At 46.3% G+C, this 23,483-nt stretch overlaps 1 protein-coding gene across 2 annotated transcripts; it reads right to left on the reverse strand.

The window, feature by feature from the left end:
- Window positions 1–2,208: 2,208 nt before the first annotated feature.
- LOC121295586 (sestrin-3-like) lies at window positions 2,209–18,988 on the reverse strand. Of its 2 annotated transcripts, XM_041220415.1 has the most exons (9): window positions 18,838–18,984; window positions 10,053–10,253; window positions 5,263–5,445; window positions 4,869–5,102; window positions 4,181–4,295; window positions 3,659–3,777; window positions 3,277–3,458; window positions 2,694–2,838; window positions 2,209–2,327 (listed from the first exon to the last, which is right to left on the reverse strand). In XM_041220415.1, the coding sequence occupies exons 1-9, from the start codon at window positions 18,901–18,903 to the stop codon at window positions 2,238–2,240; spliced, it is 1,335 nt and encodes a 444-aa protein (XP_041076349.1). In that variant the 5' UTR covers window positions 18,904–18,984; the 3' UTR covers window positions 2,209–2,237. The 2 variants fall into 2 exon arrangements, with proteins under 2 accessions (XP_041076349.1, XP_041076350.1); XM_041220416.1 differs by lacking the exon at window positions 10,053–10,253 and having other exon boundaries at window positions 18,838–18,988.
- Window positions 18,989–23,483: the final 4,495 nt, after the last annotated feature.

Genomic DNA, 23,483 nt, shown 5'->3' on the forward strand with positions numbered 1-23,483 from the left:
TACTGATCCCCAAATGTCTTGGGTCACTCAAACTGAAGATATATACAGTACTTACATAAAACACATACAGATTTCTTTATTTGAAACAACATGACCATAAAGGCCTTCCAAAACTACTGCTTCTGAAATATTCAGGGTACAACACAGCAGATGGAATTTAGCAGCAAAAAAAAAAGGTAAAATGAAGAATTATACAAAACATTTAATTTCGCTGAGGGGGGGTAAAGATTTAATGAAATGTGCATCGTACCTTGATCTCCCCCCCCCCCCACACCCTTCCTAAATGTTTAACTTCATGTTTGATTATATTTATACTTCCAGCTATTATGTCCGACACTGTGTTCTGATGTCTGAACCTTTTACTTCCCAGTCTGAATGAAAGCCTCTCTGTGCACCTCTACAACAGACTGAAATGTCACACCCCGCAGAGCACGCTTCAGCCCACATCAAGTACACTCTGTACCTTTGCTGTGCAAGTCAGGCACGCTTGGGTTTCTGAACATAAAGTCCTTTGCAGTAAAGACCTTGCTCGGTGTGTGCGACTGGGAAGTGAAAGGTTACAGTCTCTGCTCCTGTGTCTCTAGTTGCAGGTACAGCCATTACTGTACTGCAGCCGAGCGACCACAGACAGAACCACTGGAATAACTGAACTGTGCAGGACTGACTGGGCACCCCTGTCCTTGCTCACATGTGTTCAGATAGGGGTTGCCACTGTGGGTTGCGATTGTACAATTTCTTTCTTTCACAAGGACAAAATCGTCTGTTTTGTTTTTTTCAAAAGTGCTGTTTTTTTAGCGTAGTGTTTTTGTTCTATTTCTTTACACATACAATCAAAGTCCTCCTGTCCCCTTCATGTTATTTTTTTAACATCCTTCAGCGTTTTTAACACACCCTGAAATGTTTGTTGGTTTGTTTCTGTCGCTCGGTGTTGGGCGTGCTTTTTCGTTTTCTGCTCCTATCGCTGTTACAAATCGCAGCCAACGATAGATTCTGATTAAAGACCCGAATGATCAGCAGACTCTAAATGCTGCAAGAAGCCCAAGTGCTTTAAAAAAATATATCTTAAAAAGGACTAAAAACAGAGCTTCAGCTACCCTTTAGACAACAACAAGAACAAAATATCAAAGTCAAACTGAAAAAGCAAACGAATCCAGTTTGTGCAGCCTGGTTGAACCCACACACTTCAGTCCCAATGCACGTTTTGCCTCACAGTCTAGATTCTAATAATATTATTAATAACAGGAATAATAACAGCAACAATTGCACATTAACTGCCGCAGCGCTGCACCCACGGCTAAAACCAAATTAACAACGAGAAATAAAAAAGTATCAAGCGAAGAGAATAAAAAAAAATAGAAAGGCCCCTTCCACGATTCAAGTATGATCTGTGTCCAGTTGTGATGTGTGAGACAGACTAGTCCTGCCTGCCTGCTCCTGCTCTCACTCTCCTGCACACTTCCTCTCTCTGATCGTACTCTCCTGCACACTCGCTCTCTCTGATCGTACTCTCCCGCACACTCGCTCTCTCTGCTCTCACTCTCCTGCACACTCGCTCTCTCTGATCGTACTCTCCCGCACACTCGCTCTCTCTGATCGTACTCTCCTGCACACTCGCTCTCTCTGCTCTCACTCTCCTGCACACTCGCTCTCTCTGCTCTCACTCTCCTGCACACTTCCTCTCTCTGATCGTACTCTCCCACACACTCACTCTCTCTGATCGTACTCTCCCGCACACTCGCTCTCTCTGATCGTACTCTCCCGCACACTCGCTCTCTCTGATCGTACTCTCCCGCACACTCGCTCTCTCTGCTCACTCTCCTGCACACTCGCTCTCTCTGCTCTGACTCTCCCGCACACTCGCTCTCTCTGATCGTACTCTCCCGCACACTCGCTCTCTCTGATCGTACTCTCCTGCACACTCGCTCTCTCTGATCGTACTCTCCTGCACACTCGCTCTCACTCTCCTGCACACTCTTTCTCTCTGCTCTCACTCTCCTGCACACTCTTTCTCTCTGCTCTCACTCTCCCGCACACTCGCTCTCTCTGCTCTCACTCTCCCGCACACTCGCTCTCTCTGCTCTCACTCTCCTGCACACTCGCTCTCACTCTCCTGCACACTCGCTCTCTCTGATCGTACTCTCCTGCACACTCGCTCTCTCTGCTCTCACTCTCCCGCACACTCGCTCTCTCTGATCGTACGCCCCCCCCCCCCCCCCCCCCCCCCCCCCCCCTCCAGTCTATGCAGTCATGTGTTGGGTTATTGCCCGAAGTGCATACAGGAGTTCTGCTTGCATCCTGGCCTCCATGATGAGCAGGTTCACATGGACCTGAGAGATGGAAAGAAAAGCAAAGGAAACAAGGATGTCAAGTCAGGAAGGGTTCATCTTGTTAGAGCATGTGAATAAATACCCTTACAAGTCCCACGAGATGTGCAATTGTAGTTTTAATGTGCTCTCTGGTAGCAGTGGGTTGAATAACCTGCAGTGGTGTCTGTCTGTCTGGCTGCAGTGTAAATAAACGGAGCTTGACAGACAGACAGACAGAGACAGCATGTTAGTCCCTGAGCCTGAAGAAAAGGTTAGGGTTAGTCACAGTACCCTACACCCAAATATGCAGTGACAAAAGAACTTTTACATGACACTTGAAGCTCTAAAATCCCAAACGACTTCTCTCTCCCCCTCCCCCCTCCTCACCTTCTCAGCCTGCTTCAGCTGTTTCCAGCAGCAGTGGAGAAGCTGGGGTTTGGTTTTCTCCGGGTGGCAGGTCACGGTCTTGATGTACAGCTTCAGACTCCTCTCCAGCAAGTGGTTCACCTCTCCGTAGTCATAGTCATCATAGCTACACTCAGAACACAGGGGCAGCCCGGTAAGGACAAGCTCTACTGTACAGCCTGTACTCCCTCCCGAACCCCTCGACCTTGACAATGGGTTTACTAGAACTCTGCACCATGGATTAGCAGTGCTGACAGGACCGGGTGTCTCTAGAAACGGACAGCAGTGGCCAATGCACTCGCACCCTGAGTGCATTCAACAATGCGTCTTGCAGACTACCCTGGTCAAATATGTAATGCCTGAAGTGAATTACCCTTACAAAAGCATAGCAAAGTGTAATAACTCACAGTGAAAACATGGGAAAGCCACAGGTAAGCATGGTAAAGCATATTAATAAACATGGTAAACTGTGGTAAAGGCAGAGTATAAGCAAGGGAAACGCATGCAGAAATCAAGTGCTTGTGGTGTGATGGCTGCACCCTTCACAGAGCGCTGGCCAGGTTACCTGATGCCGAACATGCAGTGGATGTAGTTCCAGATGGCTCTCTTCAGGTCTGAGCTCTGCCCCTCTCCCAGGAGGCCGTTCTGCAGGCTGGTCACTGTCCGGAAGCGCTCGTCCAGCAGGTAGCCGATGTCCGAGTAGAGCCGGTTCACCAGAGAGAAGCCGTGATCCTCCCAGGAGTAATCCTGCACCAGAAACAAGAGCATGCGAGTACAGTAAGCAGGCAGCGTCCGGATGCACTGCACTGTGTCCTAGTCTAGTGTGCAATGCATGCTGGGTTATGTTACAAAGCGCAGTACTGTGTTGCGTTATCAATGTGTTGGGGTGTACTGGGTTGCAATGTGTTGTGTTGTACAGTGTTGCCGGTGTGTTGAAAGCCCCTCACCTGGACCCTGAACACCTGGAAGTGGTCCTCATTGCGACGTGTGAACTCCTGGTATCTGAACTCGGGGTCCGACAGGAAGCAGGACAGGTCAGTGGGACGGGGCGGCTTCTCCTCCAGATCTGGGGGACAGGACGGGACTCAGAGGAGCGAACAGCACAAAGCACAGTCTGTAGACTCTGCCTTACACTAACTAGGATGTTGAAATACACACAGTACACCTGCCAATAACTTCCATAAACATGCAGCACATGTTAAACACAATGGTTATGCAGCATTGATCCCAAAGGTCTTTTGATTGAAGTAGAATAAAGACACTGCAATAACCTTGAAGCTCTGTGGATGCCTGTGGGCACCCCTTTACTTTTCCATATAATAGTGATAGCTCAATACAGGCTGCAATCGCCATGGACACTAATAAAGCTCTGGCATCGATTCTGCACACTGTAAATGAAGCGATCGGGGCCTGCAAGCACATGCTTCCTGGTGTTAGGAGCACTGTCTCTGTCTCCAGGTCTGCCCTACCTTCCTCCTGGTCCCCCTGCGCTGTGATCTTGCGCTCCCCTCGTCGCTCCTTCTCCCCCTGCAGCCGCTGTGTCCTGTCCCGCAGGGCTCCCGCCTCGCAGCTCGAGTCCAGGGACTGCAAACACACACACACACACACACACACACACACACACACACACACACAGGCGTCAGAAAACAAAGCCCTCGGCTCCTTTCGAGTTTCAAACACAAACAAAGCCAGCAGAAATTGCTGCTCTGCTCTCAAGACGTCGTTGTCAACACTGGCTGCAAAAAGTCTCTTTGCTCCTCTTGTTGGGTGTAAACCTCCACTTGCATTTCCCAGTGTTGGCAAAACCAACAGCCTTGTTTTGCTGCTCAGCTAGTGCCAAATAACCCCTTCACTGCCAGACATCACCTTCAAATTACAGCTTTTTTGCTTTTGTTGTTTTCATTTTTGATATTTTTCTTTTTCAGGTATTTAAGTTTAGGATCTGATATTCTGTTCTAGATGCATGCCATAAAAATGAAAATATAATCTATAGCTTAATAATGCACTGAATATACCACTTCACTCAGACTGCATTATAGTCCACTGTAATCCAGACTGTGGTGAACTACACAGTGTTAAACTGAATTCCACTGTATCGCAATGCATGGTGCTCTCATGCATTGGAACACACTAGCCCATGCGCTGCTGCGGACTCACTCTGCGGCGGTGGGAGCGCAGGTTCTCTGGGGTGCAGGCTGCGTTGCCGTTGGCCGTGTCACAGAAGCAGTAGCTGCCGAGGTTGGGGTTCCCGGGGGTCCCTGGGACAGGGGGGTCCTGCTCTATCCCCACCCCAAACACGAAGCTGGCCAGGGCGTGGCAGTGAGCCAGTAACACCACTGCCTGGACCAGCTCTGCCATTGACCAGCACTGCTCCCCGATCTTCAGCAGGGACTAGAGAGAGAGAGACAGAGAGAGAGAGAGCCTTACTATACAGTGTACACGTGACACACTGCTTCCCGGTCTTCCTCAGAGGCTGTACAAGTCTGATCAGAGACACAGGGTTTCTTTAGTGAATTCAAAGTGATTACGTGTCATTGAACCCGGGTCCTACCTCAATGTGCTCCCGGGCGACGAGCCAGGGCCGGTGAGCCAGCACCTTGTTGATCTCGTGGAGGTTGCGCAGGCGCTGGGGGGCGGAGTCCAGGCCCTGGAGCCACGCGGGGTTGCCGCCCACTCGCAGGAACTGGGCGGAGTGCAGAGAGACTAGATACCGGCAGTGATGACGGGCTGCAGCCTGAAGAACAGAGAGACAAACAGCACGGCAAATCAAAAACAAGAATAATTACATTGATTATCATTACACTGACCTGACCCTGACCTCACCATACAAACAGAACCCCTTACATCTACACTGCAGAAACTGGAGACACGCAGCACTGCAAATCAAGAACAAGAATAATTACACTGATTATCATTACACTGACCTGACCCTGACCCCACCATACAAACAGAACCCCTTACATCTACACTGCAGAAACTGGAGACACGCAGCACTGCAAATCAAGAACAAGAATAATTACACTGATTATCATTACACTGACCTGACCCTGACCTCACCATACAAACAGAACCCCTTACATCTACACTGCAGAAACTGGAGACACGCAGCACTGCAAATCAAGAACAAGAATAATTACACTGATTATCATTACACTGACCTGACCCTGACCCCACCATACAAACAGAACCCCTTACATCTACACTGCAGAAACTGGAGACACGCAGCACTGCAAATCAAGAACAAGAATAATTACACTGATTATCATTACACTGACCTGACCCTGACCTCACCATACAAACAGAACCCCTTACATCTACACTGCAGAAACTGGAGACACGCAGCACTGCAAATCAAGAACAAGAATAATTACACTGATTATCATTACACTGACCTGACCCTGACCCCACCATACAAACAGAACCCCTTACATCTACACTGCAGAAACTGGAGACACGCAGCACTGCAAATCAAGAACAAGAATAATTACACTGATTATCATTACACTGACCTGACCCTGACCTCACCATACAAACAGAACCCCTTACATCTACACTGCAGAAACTGGAGACACGCAGCACTGCAAATCAAGAACAAGAATAATTACACTGATTATCATTACACTGACCTGACCCTGACCTCACCATACAAACAGAACCCCTTACATCTACACTGCAGAAACTGGAGACACGCAGCACTGCAAATCAAGAACAAGAATAATTACACTGATTATCATTACACTGACCTGACCCTGACCACACCATACAAACAGAACCCCTTACATCTACACTGCAGAAACTGGAGACACGCAGCACTGCAAATCAAGAACAAGAATAATTACACTGATTATCATTACACTGACCTGACCCTGACCCCACCATACAAACAGAACCCCTTACATCTACACTGCAGAAACTGGAGACACGCAGCACTGCAAATCAAGAACAAGAATAATTACACTGATTATCATTACACTGACCTGACCCTGACCTCACCATACAAACAGAACCCCTTACATCTACACTGCAGAAACTGGAGACACGCAGCACTGCAAATCAAGAACAAGAATAATTACACTGATTATCATTACACTGACCTGACCCTGACCCCACCATACAAACAGAACCCCTTACATCTACACTGCAGAAACTGGAGACACGCAGCACTGCAAATCAAGAACAAGAATAATTACACTGATTATCATTACACTGACCTGACCCTGACCTCACCATACAAACAGAACCCCTTACATCTACACTGCAGAAACTGGAGACACGCAGCACTGCAAATCAAGAACAAGAATAATTACACTGATTATCATTACACTGACCTGACCCTGACCCCACCATACAAACAGAACCCCTTACATCTACACTGCAGAAACTGGAGACACGCAGCACTGCAAATCAAGAACAAGAATAATTACACTGATTATCATTACACTGGCCTGACCCTGACCCCACCATACAAACAGAACCCCTTACATCTACACTGCAGAAACTGGAGACACGCAGCACTGCAAATCAAGAACAAGAATAATTACACTGATTATCATTACACTGACCTGACCCTGACCCCACCATACAAACAGAACCCCTTACATCTACACTGCAGAAACTGGAGACACGCAGCACTGCAAATCAAGAACAAGAATAATTACACTGATTATCATTACACTGACCTGACCCTGACCTCACCATACAAACAGAACCCCTTACATCTACACTGCAGAAACTGGAGACACGCAGCACTGCAAATCAAGAACAAGAATAATTACACTGATTATCATTACACTGACCTGACCCTGACCTCACCATACAAACAGAACCCCTTACATCTACACTGCAGAAACTGGAGACACGCAGCACTGCAAATCAAGAACAAGAATAATTACACTGATTATCATTACACTGACCTGACCCTGACCTCACCATACAAACAGAACCCCTTACATCTACACTGCAGAAACTGGAGACACGCAGCACTGCAAATCAAGAACAAGAATAATTACACTGATTATCATTACACTGACCTGACCCTGACCTCACCATACAAACAGAACCCCTTACATCTACACTGCAGAAACTGGAGACACGCAGCACTGCAAATCAAGAACAAGAATAATTACACTGATTATCATTACACTGACCTGACCCTGACCTCACCATACAAACAGAACCCCTTACATCTACACTGCAGAAACTGGAGACACGCAGCACTGCAAATCAAGAACAAGAATAATTACACTGATTATCATTACACTGACCTGACCCTGACCTCACCATACAAACAGAACCCCTTACATCTACACTGCAGAAACTGGAGACACGCAGCACTGCAAATCAAGAACAAGAATAATTACACTGATTATCATTACACTGACCTGACCCTGACCTCACCATACAAACAGAACCCCTTACATCTACACTGCAGAAACTGGAGACACGCAGCACTGCAAATCAAGAACAAGAATAATTACACTGATTATCATTACACTGACCTGACCCTGACCCCACCATACAAACAGAACCCCTTACATCTACACTGCAGAAACTGGAGACACGCAGCACTGCAAATCAAGAACAAGAATAATTACACTGATTATCATTACACTGACCTGACCCTGACCACACCATACAAACAGAACCCCTTACATCTACACTGCAGAAACTGGAGACACGCAGCACTGCAAATCAAGAACAAGAATAATTACACTGATTATCATTACACTGACCTGACCCTGACCCCACCATACAAACAGAACCCCTTACATCTACACTGCAGAAACTGGAGACACGCAGCACTGCAAATCAAGAACAAGAATAATTACACTGATTATCATTACACTGACCTGACCCTGACCTCACCATACAAACAGAACCCCTTACATCTACACTGCAGAAACTGGAGACACGCAGCACTGCAAATCAAGAACAAGAATAATTACACTGATTATCATTACACTGACCTGACCCTGACCTCACCATACAAACAGAACCCCTTACATCTACACTGCAGAAACTGGAGACACGCAGCACTGCAAATCAAGAACAAGAATAATTACACTGATTATCATTACACTGACCTGACCCTGACCTCACCATACAAACAGAACCCCTTACATCTACACTGCAGAAACTGGAGACACGCAGCACTGCAAATCAAGAACAAGAATAATTACACTGATTATCATTACACTGACCTGACCCTGACCTCACCATACAAACAGAACCCCTTACATCTACACTGCAGAAACTGGAGACACGCAGCACTGCAAATCAAGAACAAGAATAATTACACTGATTATCATTACACTGACCTGACCCTGACCACACCATACAAACAGAACCCCTTACATCTACACTGCAGAAACTGGAGACACGCAGCACTGCAAATCAAGAACAAGAATAATTACACTGATTATCATTACACTGACCTGACCCTGACCTCACCATACAAACAGAACCCCTTACATCTACACTGCAGAAACTGGAGACACGCAGCACTGCAAATCAAGAACAAGAATAATTACACTGATTATCATTACACTGACCTGACCCTGACCCCACCATACAAACAGAACCCCTTACATCTACACTGCAGAAACTGGAGACACGCAGCACTGCAAATCAAGAACAAGAATAATTACACTGATTATCATTACACTGACCTGACCCTGACCCCACCATACAAACAGAACCCCTTACATCTACACTGCAGAAACTGGAGACACGCAGCACTGCAAATCAAGAACAAGAATAATTACACTGATTATCATTACACTGACCTGACCCTGACCACACCATACAAACAGAACCCCTTACATCTACACTGCAGAAACTGGAGACACGCAGCACTGCAAATCAAGAACAAGAATAATTACACTGATTATCATTACACTGACCTGACCCTGACCCCACCATACAAACAGAACCCCTTACATCTACACTGCAGAAACTGGAGACACGCAGCACTGCAAATCAAGAACAAGAATAATTACACTGATTATCATTACACTGACCTGACCCTGACCCCACCATACAAACAGAACCCCTTACATCTACACTGCAGAAACTGGAGACACGCAGCACTGCAAATCAAGAACAAGAATAATTACACTGATTATCCCTCAGCCCAAACGGATGACTAATTTCTTACATTTTTACTTCTGCTTTTATGGCAGAAATCTGTTTGCATCTATGTGAAAAGCCCCTAGATCCAGTTACAGTGATGGGGGTGGCTCAGTCCCAGGATCTCATTAAGGGGGGGGGGGGGGGGGGGGTGTTATTTAAGACGTGTGCTTCGGGGGGGGGGGGGGGGGGGGGGGGGGGGGGGGGGCTCACCATGATGGCGATGTAGTGGCGGTAGTGGAAGGGCAGTGGCCCATCCATGTGCAGGATGTAGTGCTGGGTGCGCAGGAAGCTATCCAGGTACTGTGGGTGGTAGCCCATCTGCTGGGTGACCGAGTCCAGGCGCCCCCTGCTGGCCAGCGCCTTCACGAACAGCAGCTGCGGGCGCTCCTTCTCCGAACTCACCTTCACCACCTGGGAGAAGAGACAGAGAGCGGTGTCAGAGAATCCCCCACGAAACAAGACTCGGGAATATTGGTTCCACTTCCGAATACCTGTAACCCCTTATTTTATTTTGTAATAAAGTGATATTTCTTTGCATATAAGTCTATACCCATGCAACTAAAACTTTAATTTTAAGACCACCTTAAAATTAATTTCTGATTCCTGGAGGAGGCGCTGGGATAGAGTGGGACTGAGAGAGGAACGGGATTCTATAACAGGTTCTGATTCCTGGAGGAGGCGCTGGGACAGAGTGGGACTGAGAGAGGGACGGGATTCTATAACAGGGTCTGATTCCTGGAGGAAGTGCTGGGACAGAGTGGGACTGAGAGAGGAACGGGATTCTATAACAGGTTCTGATTCCTGGAGGACGCGCTGGGACAGAGTGGGACTGAGAGAGGAACGGGATTCTATAACAGGTTCTGATTCCTGGAGGAGGCGCTGGGACAGAGTGGGACTGAGAGAGGAACGGGATTCTATAACAGGTTCTGATTCCTGGAGGAAGTGCTGGGACAGAGTGGGACTGAGAGAGGAACGGGATTCTATAACAGGTTCTGATTCCTGGAGGAGGCGCTGGGACAGAGTGGGACTGAGAGAGGAACGGGATTCTATAACAGGTTCTGATTCCTGGAGGAAGCGCTGGGACAGAGTGGGACTGAGAGAGGGACGGGATTCTATAACAGGTTCTGATTCCTGGAGGAAGCGCTGGGACAGAGTGGGACTGAGAGAGGAACGGGATTCTATAACAGGTTCTGATTCCTGGAGGAGGCGCTGGGACAGAGTGGGACTGAGAGAGGAACGGGATTCTATAACAGGTTCTGATTCCTGGAGGAGGCCCTGGGACAGAGTGGGACTGAGAGAGGAACGGGATTCTATAACAGGTTCTGATTCCTGGAGGAGGCGCTGGGACAGAGTGGGACTGAGAGAGGAACGGGATTCTATAACAGGTTCTGATTCCTGGAGGACGCGCTGGGACAGAGTGGGACTGAGAGAGGAACGGGATTCTATAACAGGTTCTGATTCCTGGAGGACGCGCTGGGACAGAGTGGGACTGAGAGAGGAACGGGATTCTATAACAGGTTCTGATTCCTGGAGGAAGCGATGGGACAGAGTGGGACTGAGAGAGGAACGGGATTCTATAACAGGTTCTGATTCCTGGAGGAGGCGCTGGGACAGAGTGGGACTGAGAGAGGAACGGGATTCTATAACAGGTTCTGATTCCTGGAGGACGTGCTGGGACAGCTGTAGCTCCTTCTAGTCCTCAGAGTCAGCATGTTCATGCTGTGGGCTCACAGGGGCTCCGGCTGCTATTGATCTCAACAGCACCACAACAAACAGGATCTGCGTCAGGAATAATAACGCTTTTAGTACCCCCCCTGTGGCTCAAGTGGGTACTTATCCAGGATACCTTTCTATTTAGAGCTCTGACTGCAGCTTCTTGAAGAGGTGGATCTACCGAGGCACAGGGGGGGGGGGGCTGTGAAAAACAAACACTGTACAACCAACAGCAGCTATGTGTGTATCCAGGATATTAAACAGTGAGGAGACAGCAGTGTGGAGAGAGCAGTATGGAGAGAGCAGTGTGGAGAGAGCAGTGTGGAGAGAGAGAGAGCAGAGTGGAGAGAGCAGTACGGAGAAAGCAGTGTGGTGAGAGAGCAGTGTAGAGAGAGAGAGAGAGCAGAGTGGAGAGAGTAGGCAGGGAGCGACAGAGAGCTAGGTGAAGGACTCACTCTGCCAACCTCGACGGTCATTTTGTGAGAGAGCTTTCATTTTGTCTCTTGCAAACAGCTGCCCTAGCTTTAACACGTACGTGGAGGAGATGCATCTCAAAATCAAACACTGTAAAACAACCTTAACAACGTGCTTCAGTAACTGTTCTTTTATTTGAAGGATTTTCTTTTAGTACCATTTCTGGTGCTTGTACTTCTAAGCCTGACCACAGCAAGCACACCACAACATAAACCACATGCACCCCAATGCAAACTTTGTACAGCCCTTTACCCCACTTCCCTCTGGTTTCTAACTGGCAGTGCTTGCACAGTGCTTGCACTATGCTTTCCTACACTTTGCTGTTCTTTCAAAAAGGTGTGTGTAAATGTTCTTAATTGCACACGTTTCTTTGAGGTGTTTATCGGTTCCCATGAAGCAGAGTTTACTGTTGCAATTAACTGTATTCTCTTTGAGCGTTGGGACTAAAGTAAATCCTCTTGTATCAAAGTGTTCTGATTCAATCACACACTGAAGGGCATGCTTAACCATTAGGGCAAGGAGAGATGCCTCAGTCCTGGACATGTTGTGAAACATGCCAGGAGAAAATCACAGTACATCTCCAGGCTACTTATTAAACCTGCTTAGATCATCACTGGGCTGGGTGCGAGCTGCTTTTATCTAGCTCAGGTTATTGCAGCTCTGCACAGGAGATGCACAGGAGATGCACAGGAGATCCTCTTTCAAACACAATGCAGGACGCCTGGGCTCAGAGGAATTGAAATGAATTGCAATCAGTGCCATTGCACGCGAACCTTGAACCTGCATACTTGTAGCTAAAGCTACAGTCATGTGTGTTTGTACCTGTGACTATTACTGCTGCATGCAGCGCCGCAGACGAGATGGTATTGGCGGGCAGGGCACTGACCCACTTCTGCGCTCAGTGAAAACACTGTGCATTCTCGCTGAGGAGCCAGGGAATATTTTTAGCCCTTCACACACACATGACTGTCACTTAAATCTGCCTGCTGTCACGTCCTCATAAACTCGGACCAGGGAGCCGCGCCTGGAATTCTCATCCCATTCTAAGAGGAACACAAATGTCTCTTTTTTTTTTAAACGGTACTCAACCACTTTGCTTTTTAAATGCTACATTTTTATTGAGTGCTGTAAAGTGGTCCCTACCCTTCTATTGGTTTATCATTGTGCAACATCATCCAGAATGAAATTCATGACTGACTTTACATGCGCCGACCATTATACCATATTCCATTAAACCCATCAAATACTTCCCAGTATCTTTTCTTTTGTGAATAAAGGGGTAACCCTACACTAGTTTGACTTGTTCTCCTACCAGATTCACAGGCTCTGCACCAGTATAACCAGCTGGAACCTGGCACACACTCCAGTTACGTGCAGCCAAGCCAGTGCTGGAGATCAGCTACCAGGGGCCCTTGCTGCCTGGCTGCCAGAAATAGTTTGAGGAAAGCTCAGCTCAGACATCAAATCCTTGTCTGTGTAAGTCCAAGAGCTACTACTGTATGGCACTCACATGGAAATCAAATGAAAGCTGCTGTGTGGCACACAGAGTTAACCAGGAGGCTGCACTCGAGAGGTGACTCAATCAGTAGCGATACTCTTTGAAATCTTGTGTGGGTGAAAAGCACTATATAAATGCAAATACCATCCTTCTGCCCCCACACCAATCCTGCAGCTCAAACTTACAGCACGACTAGGTCTGTGCATCAGTGTGCACAAACACAAACACAAACCACCACACATGGCACAGTATCACCCAGCACAGCTATGCAGAGCACCTGAACTGTGTGGCTACAGTTATGTCCCCTTTAAAGTGTTATTTCATGCGTTTGATTTAAATGCTTCATACAGTCCAATCATTAGACAGGTCCCACACATGAACCTGTATATACAGAGTTTCCATGAAGTGGTGCTCACATGGACCAGTAAAGAAGAAATGAAGAAATGCAACGCCCACAGCTGCCATTTCATTTCACCTTTCATTTCTACTCTTATTTGAGTGCATCAGTAAACACATTCTAATGTCTAGGTAAATGCATGTGTTGATCTCATGAGATATGCAGCTGTACAGCTCACCCGAAACAGCACAGTGGTTTGAGGGTTTGGTGTTTAGCAGCATGGTTTGGGTCTGAGAACTGTAAGTGGTTGCAATGTCTGGAAGGAATCAGAGACAGGAAAGCGTGTGCGGGGTCTGTCTGGGTAGCAGGGCTCTGTCTGTCACCCCCCAGTCAGGGGCAGAGGGTTGGGCAAGTCTGCACGTGCACCAGCCTTCCTCCCGTGTAACTGACTTCTGCTAGCAGTTACTGTAAATCCACACACAAACACACATTCTGGTTTCCTATTGTCTTTCTTGAAACTAAAGTTGAGCATGAAAAAAAATGTTATTTTTTATAATAATAATAATAAAAAAAGTTGTGGCCACCATGCATGCTTTTATTTAACAGTAAAATGTTTGCATGCTGTGCAAAGTGCTGGTGAAGAAGAGCAACAATGAACAACCAGCGTGAACGATGCAAAAATATGTTTTCCCATTTTCAATGCACAGTATTCGCTCTGACAAAACACAATTACAAAAACAACAATGAAAGTACCAGTAACGTTACTAATAATAACCTGATATTTAGTTTAATTGTTGATCACAGTCGTAACACCCGACAAACGAATCGTTGATTGATTTTTTTTTTTTATATACAAAACTGTACAGACGATGTGTTCAGCAGAGCCGGCAGTATGCGGATGACCTCCAGCAGCTGAGAGGGGGGCGTGGTGGTCATCACGGCTCGGCCAGCGCTCTCTCTCAGCATCTCAGTGGAAAAACACCGGCGACTTTATCCGCGTTTAAAGAGGCGGCGTCCAATTTATCCATTCGTTGCCTGTCCCTTTTTACTGTTTGTAACCCATGACATCTACAAAAGTGATTACAAAATAGGATTTTTTTTTTTTTCAAGCTCTATCGACAATAAGGTGCATTTTTCTTGTGTCAATTGTTGATGACACCCAGCGCTGGTCGAAGCCGCTAATAATACCGTAGAAACTGCTTCCAGTGACTCAGAAGGGCTTCGTTACCAAGGCTTCCTTTGTTCGGTGTATGTGGTAAAAGTGACATTTTGTATGCTGTAGTTCTGTGTTTGACATGATTACAACACGTTAATTATACAGCTGTCCACGACCCACCTTCACCATCCTATAAAAAGAACAATACTGAATTCAACTGTTCTTCTTCTATCTTACTTTAAACTTTATAAACGTTGACTCGTCCACTACCCCAGACAAGGAGCTTGCAGTACATTCTGTATCCAGTGCTGCATCTGTGTCAATAAAAGCGCTCCACCACGCCAAGGCAACGAGGTGCTGTGAATCTGACAAAACCACAGCTTTCTACAGTAGTTCCTGCTGTGATTCTACTGTATAATCTCTATTGTGATTCTACAGTATAATCTCTACTGTAGTTCCAGGGGATGTTGCTCTGCGTGTAGCGGACTTCCCCAAAGAGGCACGTCCAGGCTTGTTTAGCCAACACTGCTGTCAGGGTTGGCTGAGTTCACCACACAGCCAGCCCACTGCAGGGCAAGCAGTTCAGAGCCATCTGACTGTGGTGCACAGAATCGGGACTAGACTACAGCATGCTATAGTGACAGTGCTGGAGAGAGGACCATGGGAGGGTGCAGACTAGAGCTCATTAGTAGAGTTTCAGGGTATTGGCAGTGCTGGAGAGCTGAGAACAGAGTGTGAACTCAAAAATGTTCCTCTTGAGTTTAAATAAATAATAAACACACTAATGCAAATCCCACAGCGAGGCTAGCCGGGTCACGGGTTTGTAGGCATTGTAAACAAGACGAGAGGGTGATGACTGCCAGCGGTCGCCACCCTAAACAAGCTTAACTTGAACAGGACCAGACAACGCAAGCTGCTATCCTCTGTGTGCCTGAGGCTGGTCCTATAACACTAGCGGCACTTGAGCGAGAGACAATCCAGGGCAAAACATAATGAGTTTACACTGAGAGTGGCATGATACAGGAACGCCACACACAGCGCACACACACCCACACCCACACACACAGCGCACACACACACACACACACACACACAGCCCACACACACCCACACACACACACACACACACACACACACACACACACACACACACACACACACAGCGCACACACAGTCTTGGACTGTAGTAACTGTAAATGCAGTGAAGATGTGTTTGAGGGGTCAGCTACAGAGGAACCCTGCCCTCCGCTATCCTGCACGACACTGTTGCCTATCACCTTTGGGGGTTTCACATTTAACTATTTCAACTGCAGCCAAACCTACCTAGGAGTCGGGGCTGAGGCTAAGCAAGGCTGGCAATCCCTGTGCTCAGACACATTCTAGAATGCTCGGGAGCACAGCAGTTAGGTCTCAGGGGACTGGGACCCAGCACTGAGATCAATATATCAGAAATCAGTATTCCATTTCAACCTGCAAACCATTCATCCATCTCTCTCTCTCTCTCTCTCGACTAAGCTGCTGACATTCACTAACCCCCTTGTTTTCAAGCTTGTTATTTGTGCATCTCTTTCAGAGTGGCGAGGGGGGGTGGGGGGATCAGAGCTGGTCTAGTTTTAAAGCCAGGCGAGTTTCCTTATCTTGCTTTTGCACACCCACGCCAGCGAACAGGCTCCCAAGCAGCTTGACATTAAAAAGGAGAAATGTTTCTTATGATGCAGGGGGTATTTGAGCTGATTTGATGCAGCTGCACTCGTGGAAAGTTGTCTTTATTTTTTGTTGTTGTTCAAATGCTGCATGAAGTGGCTGCCCTGGTGCTCGCCTGTGGGAATGCACACAGTTACAGAGGGTAGCTGACTCTTTAGAAAAAGAAATGTAATTACTGAAGGGAAAAAGAGGAAGAAGGACAAAACAAAGCAAAGAAAAAGACGAGAAAGAAAGAGACAGAGGAAGAAAGGACAGAAAGAAAGAACAAAAGTTTGTTTCTGTCTACCAACTTCATTCTAGTTTTTGTCTGCTGAAATTAGGAGGGGTGGGGGATAACTTCTGCACCAAGAAAAGCCCTGACTGTGCAGCCCAGACTGGGACACTGCAGCAGCTAACTGGACAGCAAGCCAAGGAAGGAGGGAATACATAAAAAGGAAGAATGAATGAGTAACAAAATAATGAAAATAGAAGTGTGTTAAAGACTTGAGATTATAAAAAAGGAATACAAAAGACATAATATATTAAAAAATAACCTATTTGTGATGTATATATAGTTATATTTTGTTTTAAGTTGGGGGGGGGACGGGGGGGGACGTAGAGGGAAAAAAGCCTCTATTGTTCTCAGAATCTGAAAAGGCGCAGTAATCAAGTTCCCTGCCAGGAGCGCCCCCTCCCGCTCAACGAGGGAACTGCAGCCAGAACAGGAGAAAAACAACTTTGATTGGCAGCACCCAGCATCCCAGCACAAAGGGACCGAGTTCAACACCACATTTAAAAACCCCAGTGAACGCCACAGCTTTCAGGTTCATAGATTAAATAAGACCCGCCACCGAGATCAAGCACTGCTAAAATACAAAATATAGTATTTACTTGTAACCCCCCCCCCCCCCCCCCCCCTCTCCGAATATAGGGTACAGACATATGAATCCACAGGACAGACTGATAGAGAGATCGACAGACAGACAGACGGCACAGGTTAGGGGGTATGTTGGAATGTGCAATCATATGAATGACACGCAAAGAAAGGCTCACTCCTAACACACCATGCTGTTGACAATGGTACACTATTTAAAATGAACTAGCCTAAGACATTGGCACGTTATTGGCACTTTGATGAAGAATAAAAATAATGAATTGAACCATCTACCCTAAACATTCTTCAATTTTCAACACAAAAGCGTGGGTCCGGGGGACGGGGGGGAAGGGGGGGCTCTGCTAAGCAGTAAACATCTTACTGCATCTACACAACTAAGAACCTGTCAATCGCAGCCGAATACAATGATATTTTCCTGTTTTCAGTTAGCTATGCATTTGATGTGGATGTTATCAATCTAGTACGACATTGTACAGCCTAGTATAGAACCACGATCACAAACAAACAAACAAACAAACAAACAAGTACGGTTAGACGTCTTCGAACTATTTTTCCAATGCAGTATTTGTTTTCCAAGGTCTAAATATCACCTTCCCAGAAGAAAACATTAATATTTCATCCGCCCTCTTAACAGAGTCTGCTTTATCACACGCATTGAAAAGTTTTGAACGCGTTAGACATTTTCTTTTCTTTTTTTTTTAAATAAATAAATAATAAGACACATCACGATTACACTGCCACTTAACAGAAAGCCAAGATCATTCAAATACAAAGCCAGCATTTCTAGACGGTTCTTCGGAACTCTGCTATGTCCAATGACATGTTAAAATCAATTTGAATCTCACTAGGGAATCGGTATAATAAATGCTCTTAGTTGCAGATGAAACATAAAACGGTCCAATGCAGACTCTAATAAAATACAGAAGAAAAAAGCATCTCCCATTCATTCATACAGATATAAGCTACAGCACCGTATCTCCCCACCCCCCACCCCATCAATAAAAGGCTGGATTTTTTTCACAAGACGTTTCTAAATAACAAAAGACATTACTGTACTTTTATTTGTTCTAAAATCGAAAATGAAATGAAAAGTGACAGAAACATCATTTGCTGGGGCTCTAGCGAATGAATGAAGAACTTTTATGTCTGCATAACTTGCCTTTCATGTAAATAATGTTGCAAACTGCATTGAAGCGATCTTTTAAAAAATATATATATTCTTCTGCAAAGCTTCGGTACCTGAGTCTGGAGTCGCTGGCACTGGTTTCCAAGGGGGAAGTCCATATTTTTTCCACAGATGATCATTTTCTTCTTGGTTAGTGCATTGATCCGGCTCCAGTCCTACTTGCTAACTAACAAAGACTCGACCGACAGTACGATCTACAAGACCGGGCAGAAAAAAAAAAAAAAAACCCACCTACAGACTGACAGTTCTCTGCGGGGCTCAGCCAATCCGAGAACCCCGAGGGCGGGACAAAAAGAACGGCCTGTAGGGTGCCCAGCAGCCAATCAAAGTCAAGGAGTTTTTTTTATTATTATTTTTAGGGCTCTAGAGAAGACCAATCAGCGTCAGAGCGCTGTGGAAAATTACCTGCCGGTCTTGCAGTTCAGCCCCGCCCCACTGCAGCAGATGCTAGTTCGTGTCAGCAGTAGGGGAGGGTGGCAGGGTGGGTAATGTAAGTCGAAACTTTTGAAGAAAAGAAGGGGGGGGGGGGGGGGGGGGGGGGGGGGGCCCGTAATGTATATGTCATTTATACGTGCCTCCGTTTGACTTTGTTTTCACGCGATGGGGGTGCATATCCCTGGCGACGCAGAAGGCCTTGGACATTCTATAGCAGAAGTTATTAAAAGCTTAAGAATCTTGAGCATAGGCAAATGTCTGCCTGTCTGCCTGCCTGTCTGTCTGTCTGCTGTCTGCCTGCCTGCCTGCCTGCCTGCCTGTCTGTCTGCCTGCCTGCTTGCCTGCTGCTGCCTGTCTGTCTGCCTGCCTGCCCTGCCTGCTGCCTGTCTGCCTGCCTGCCTGCCTGCCTGTCCTGCCTGTCTGCCTGTCTGCCTGCCTGCCTGTCTGTCTGCTGTCTGCCTGTCTGCCTGCCTGCCTGCCTGCCTGCCTGCCTGCCTGCCTGTCTTGTCTGCCTGTCTGCCTGCCTGCCTGCCTGTCCTGCCTGCCTGCCTGCCCGCTGCCTGCCTGCCTGCCTGCCTGCCTGCCTGCCTGTCTGCCTGCCTGCCTGCCTGCCTGTCTGCCTGCCTGCCTGTCTGTCTGTCTGCCTGCCTGCCTGCCTGCCTGCCTGTGTCTGCCTGTCTGTCTGCCTGCCTGCCTGTCTGCCTGCCTGTCTGTCTGTCTGCCTGCTGCCTGCCTGCCTGCCTGCCTGCCTGCCTGCCTGCCTGTCTGTCTGTCTGTTTGTGTTGGCAGCTGCCCCTGTTTGTGCAATATTGTTATTTTAATTGAGGTTAATTACACAGCCCCATGTAATCTGTAAACATGAAGAAATGAACAGCAAATAAACAGATAGCAAAAGTAACAGGAAAAGAAAAGTAAACCAGCGTCTTCAGAGTTTCAAACCCTGTGGCAGTAGCCAGCGAGTCTCCATGACCTTTTAGTTCTGTTGAGTGACAAAGCAAGAGAATCCACTGTCTAAAAATCTTTATCCAAGCGGCTACCTCTGTCTCTCCCCACAGTCTGTTCCTCACAATCGTGTAGGTCTAGTACCGCTCGGTCATGATGCACAGATACACGGGACCAGTAGAGCACACTGAGCACTCTGCTGGCCCAAGACAGAAACAGCAGTCTTTGGAACATGTTGTGCAACGTCCTGAATGCTAACAGGGCTCTTACAGAGCCAGCTGACTGTCTTGCATTAAAAGCAATCACAGATGCTAATCTATTAATAGTTTATAATGCAAAACACAAGGTGCTTGTTTTTCTTTTATGTTCTTGATTTTTTTCTATAGCTGTGGCCGAGAGTTTTGCATCACCTAGAATTTTAGGATTGAGACATAATAATAAAAAAAAATAAAAAAACGATTCATATGCTTTACCATACCTCGCTTTTCTTTACAGTACTTGCCTGTGCTTTACCATGCTTTCACTGTGCTTTTACTATGGTCATTTTTAATAAGATCGGGGTCACACTTGAGATGTCATTCCGCTGGCAATGGGGTGTGGGATGAGGCTGGACGTCATTGTGCTTATTTGTTCCTTGTTATTTGTTCAATGCTTTCATTATAAACCTGTTTAATACACTCTTTACACTGTCAATCACTACAAATGGCTGTTTAGCAGGAAGCACTTGAGTCCCGCCCAGGGAAGGATTACACTTGGTTAACAGCAGAGCCTCACTGCCAGACCTCCAGTGATCGTCACTGCGAGACGCTGCTCTCCCATGCAATGTGGAACCTTTCCAGGCTCAAACACTTTCCATGGGCCGCAAAGCAATCACCCTTTTTTATTATTATTTTACTTTTTTTTTACAATTTTTCCTTTTCAATTGACATTTATTTACAAATTCTGAATACCTATACAAGTTTGCCAGCAAAGTGCAATAAAGCACAGTGAAAAAGCATGGTAAAGGTCATGCAAACATGGACATGGAAAGACATAATTCAGCATGCCCCTTTGGAAAAGGTGGTGCATAGAGCCTCCAGTAGTACATTTATAGCATGCTATTTTAGATAAAGTATTCCATTTTTAAAGGGATTGATTGGGCGAGCTCTGTGTATTTGCTCAGGTCTAAGTGATGTGCTCATCATCATTGCACAACATGTCTTGTATGATAAATATAATACCCTGCTTACTGCCCGCTCGTTTACTCTTCACGCTCAATTCCCTCGCTGCACAGATGCTCCACAGTAGGGTGCCAGCCCCCTGCGTATCCCCAGCAGTGCCCCTACAGTGCAGCAGTATGCTGACAGCCCCCGACAGAGATACTGTTGCACCCTGTGATGCTGCTGTCGTTGTTCATGCAGCCGGTGAATCGAAATAACCGCTGCAGGTGCTTGCTGAGTAAACTGAAAATGCAAATGCTGGACGAGATCTCTCTTTACTTGGACGGCAAGTCTAAATGACGCACAGAGGTGAGAAGTTGAATTTACATCGGTCTGGCGTTACCAAGTTCATTTGACATTTTTAAGCCATGTAGTGTAATGCGATTTTCTAAATTAAAATGTTTATACATTTGAAAAGAGTTTGTGTGAACTCTACGGAGTTCGAGAACAGATCCACAGATGACGAAGCACGGTACTATTACACGCAGGCTGGGGAGGTATAGAACTGAGAGCTTCTGCACAAAGAACAAAAAAGAATTACATCTACGCGTGGAGCACTGCAGCGTAACCGACAAAACCAGGACCCGCAGCTTGCTTCCTGACTGCAGGTCCGGTCCAGTCCAGCCAATATCTGCGGGAGTCGCAATAAAAAAAAAAAAATGAAAAACTAGCGGAGCGTGGAGACGTGACGCGGAATAAACGATTGCTTAGCACGGGAAGTGATTAAATCAAAAGCGTGCGAGACAAGTAAAACACCTCTTTTCTTTTTTCTTTTTTTTTCTTTTAATTTACATTCTGCCTGGTAACAGTGTGGGGTGACTTGAGCCAATCGTTATTGAGCACACACAGCCAATAGGAAAGCGAGCGTTGCTCTGTGCTACTGCGGCGGCGCACAGTTTGCTTACTTATCTTGCGGGTTCTATCAAACTTACTTCGTTTTAGTTCAGTGTTCAGTGATTCGACAAACTGTATTATTATTATTATTATTATTATTATTATTATTGTATGCACACATTCTTGAAGTGGACACGTATGCATTTTTTTCAAATATTTCACTTTGTGAAGTACAATTGCATTATTTGCATTGTTGATAAAAATGATATTAAAATTAAAACTGAAGAGCAGTATTAGTTAAAACCAAGGGCATATGTGTACTGCACTCATTCACCATGCTTTGCCACTCCCCAGTATTTGGTTGACTGTACTTTCCAATGCTATCCCATGCTGCTATACTCTGCCTCAGCTTAAACCAGTAAGCCACATTGCCTCCCAGTTCCTCAGCTATAACCATTAGGTGACACTGCCTCCCAGTCGCTCGGCTATACCCGCTTGGACACACTGCCTCCTAGTCTTTAAGCACTAATCACTAGGCTACACTGCCTCCTAGTCTCTAAGCACTCACTTTTAGGTTCAACTAAACATTTAAATGCTGAAGGATTTGGGTCAGTGTTTTAGCAAAGCCACCAAAGCAGTCAGCATAAAAAAAACAGGTCTGTGTTGTTGTGAGAAACGCTTCCGGTGATCTCCTCAGTTGCTTGTTTTTTGCAATGTTGAAATGGCAGTATGCAAAGCAGCAGATTAGCAGTTTAGCAGGCACTGCAGACAGAGCAGCACGCTAGAGAAAACAATCGTGCTCAGGAAATGAATGCAAGTTTATGAAAAACAAGTGATTTCAACTAATGTGATGCAACTGAGCCCTGAGTTACTTCTTGTACGTGACGACCTGCTCGTTGCATAAAGACAGCTGAAACCTATTATACAGTAATCCTGCATCAACCAAAATAACATGAGCAGCTGGTAGTGCACACATCCAGTCAAATGAATAGAGAGCTGTGTACTGCAAGCACTGAGGATGCATCTAGAGAACTCAGAACTGGGGATCTAAGAGCCAGCTAATTCAATACAGTATAGAGAACTCAGAACTGAGGATCTGAGAGCCAGCTAACTCAATACAGTATAGAGAACTCAGAACTGAGGATCTGATAGCCAGCTAACTCAATACAGTATAGAGAACGCAGTACTGGGGATCTGAGAGCCAGCTAATTCAATACACTATAGAGAACGCAGTACTGGGGATCTGAGAGCCAGCTAATTCAGTACAGTATAGTATAGAGAACGCAGTA

This window comes from Polyodon spathula, chromosome 20 (assembly GCF_017654505.1).
Source record: "Polyodon spathula isolate WHYD16114869_AA chromosome 20, ASM1765450v1, whole genome shotgun sequence".
NCBI lineage: Eukaryota > Metazoa > Chordata > Actinopteri > Acipenseriformes > Polyodontidae > Polyodon > Polyodon spathula.

Coding starts and splice junctions, on each gene's coding strand:
- LOC121295586 (XM_041220415.1), bottom strand. CDS start 18,903: ATGATCATCTGTGGAAAAAATATGGACTTCCCCCTTGGAAACCAGTGC. Junction 10,254..18,837: donor GCCAGCGACTCCAGACTCAG/GTACCGAAGCTT, acceptor CTCTTCTCCCAG/GTGGTGAAGGTGAGTTCGGA. Junction 3,459..3,658: donor TCCAGGTGTTCAGGGTCCAG/GTGAGGGGCTTT, acceptor TTTCTGGTGCAG/GATTACTCCTGGGAGGATCA.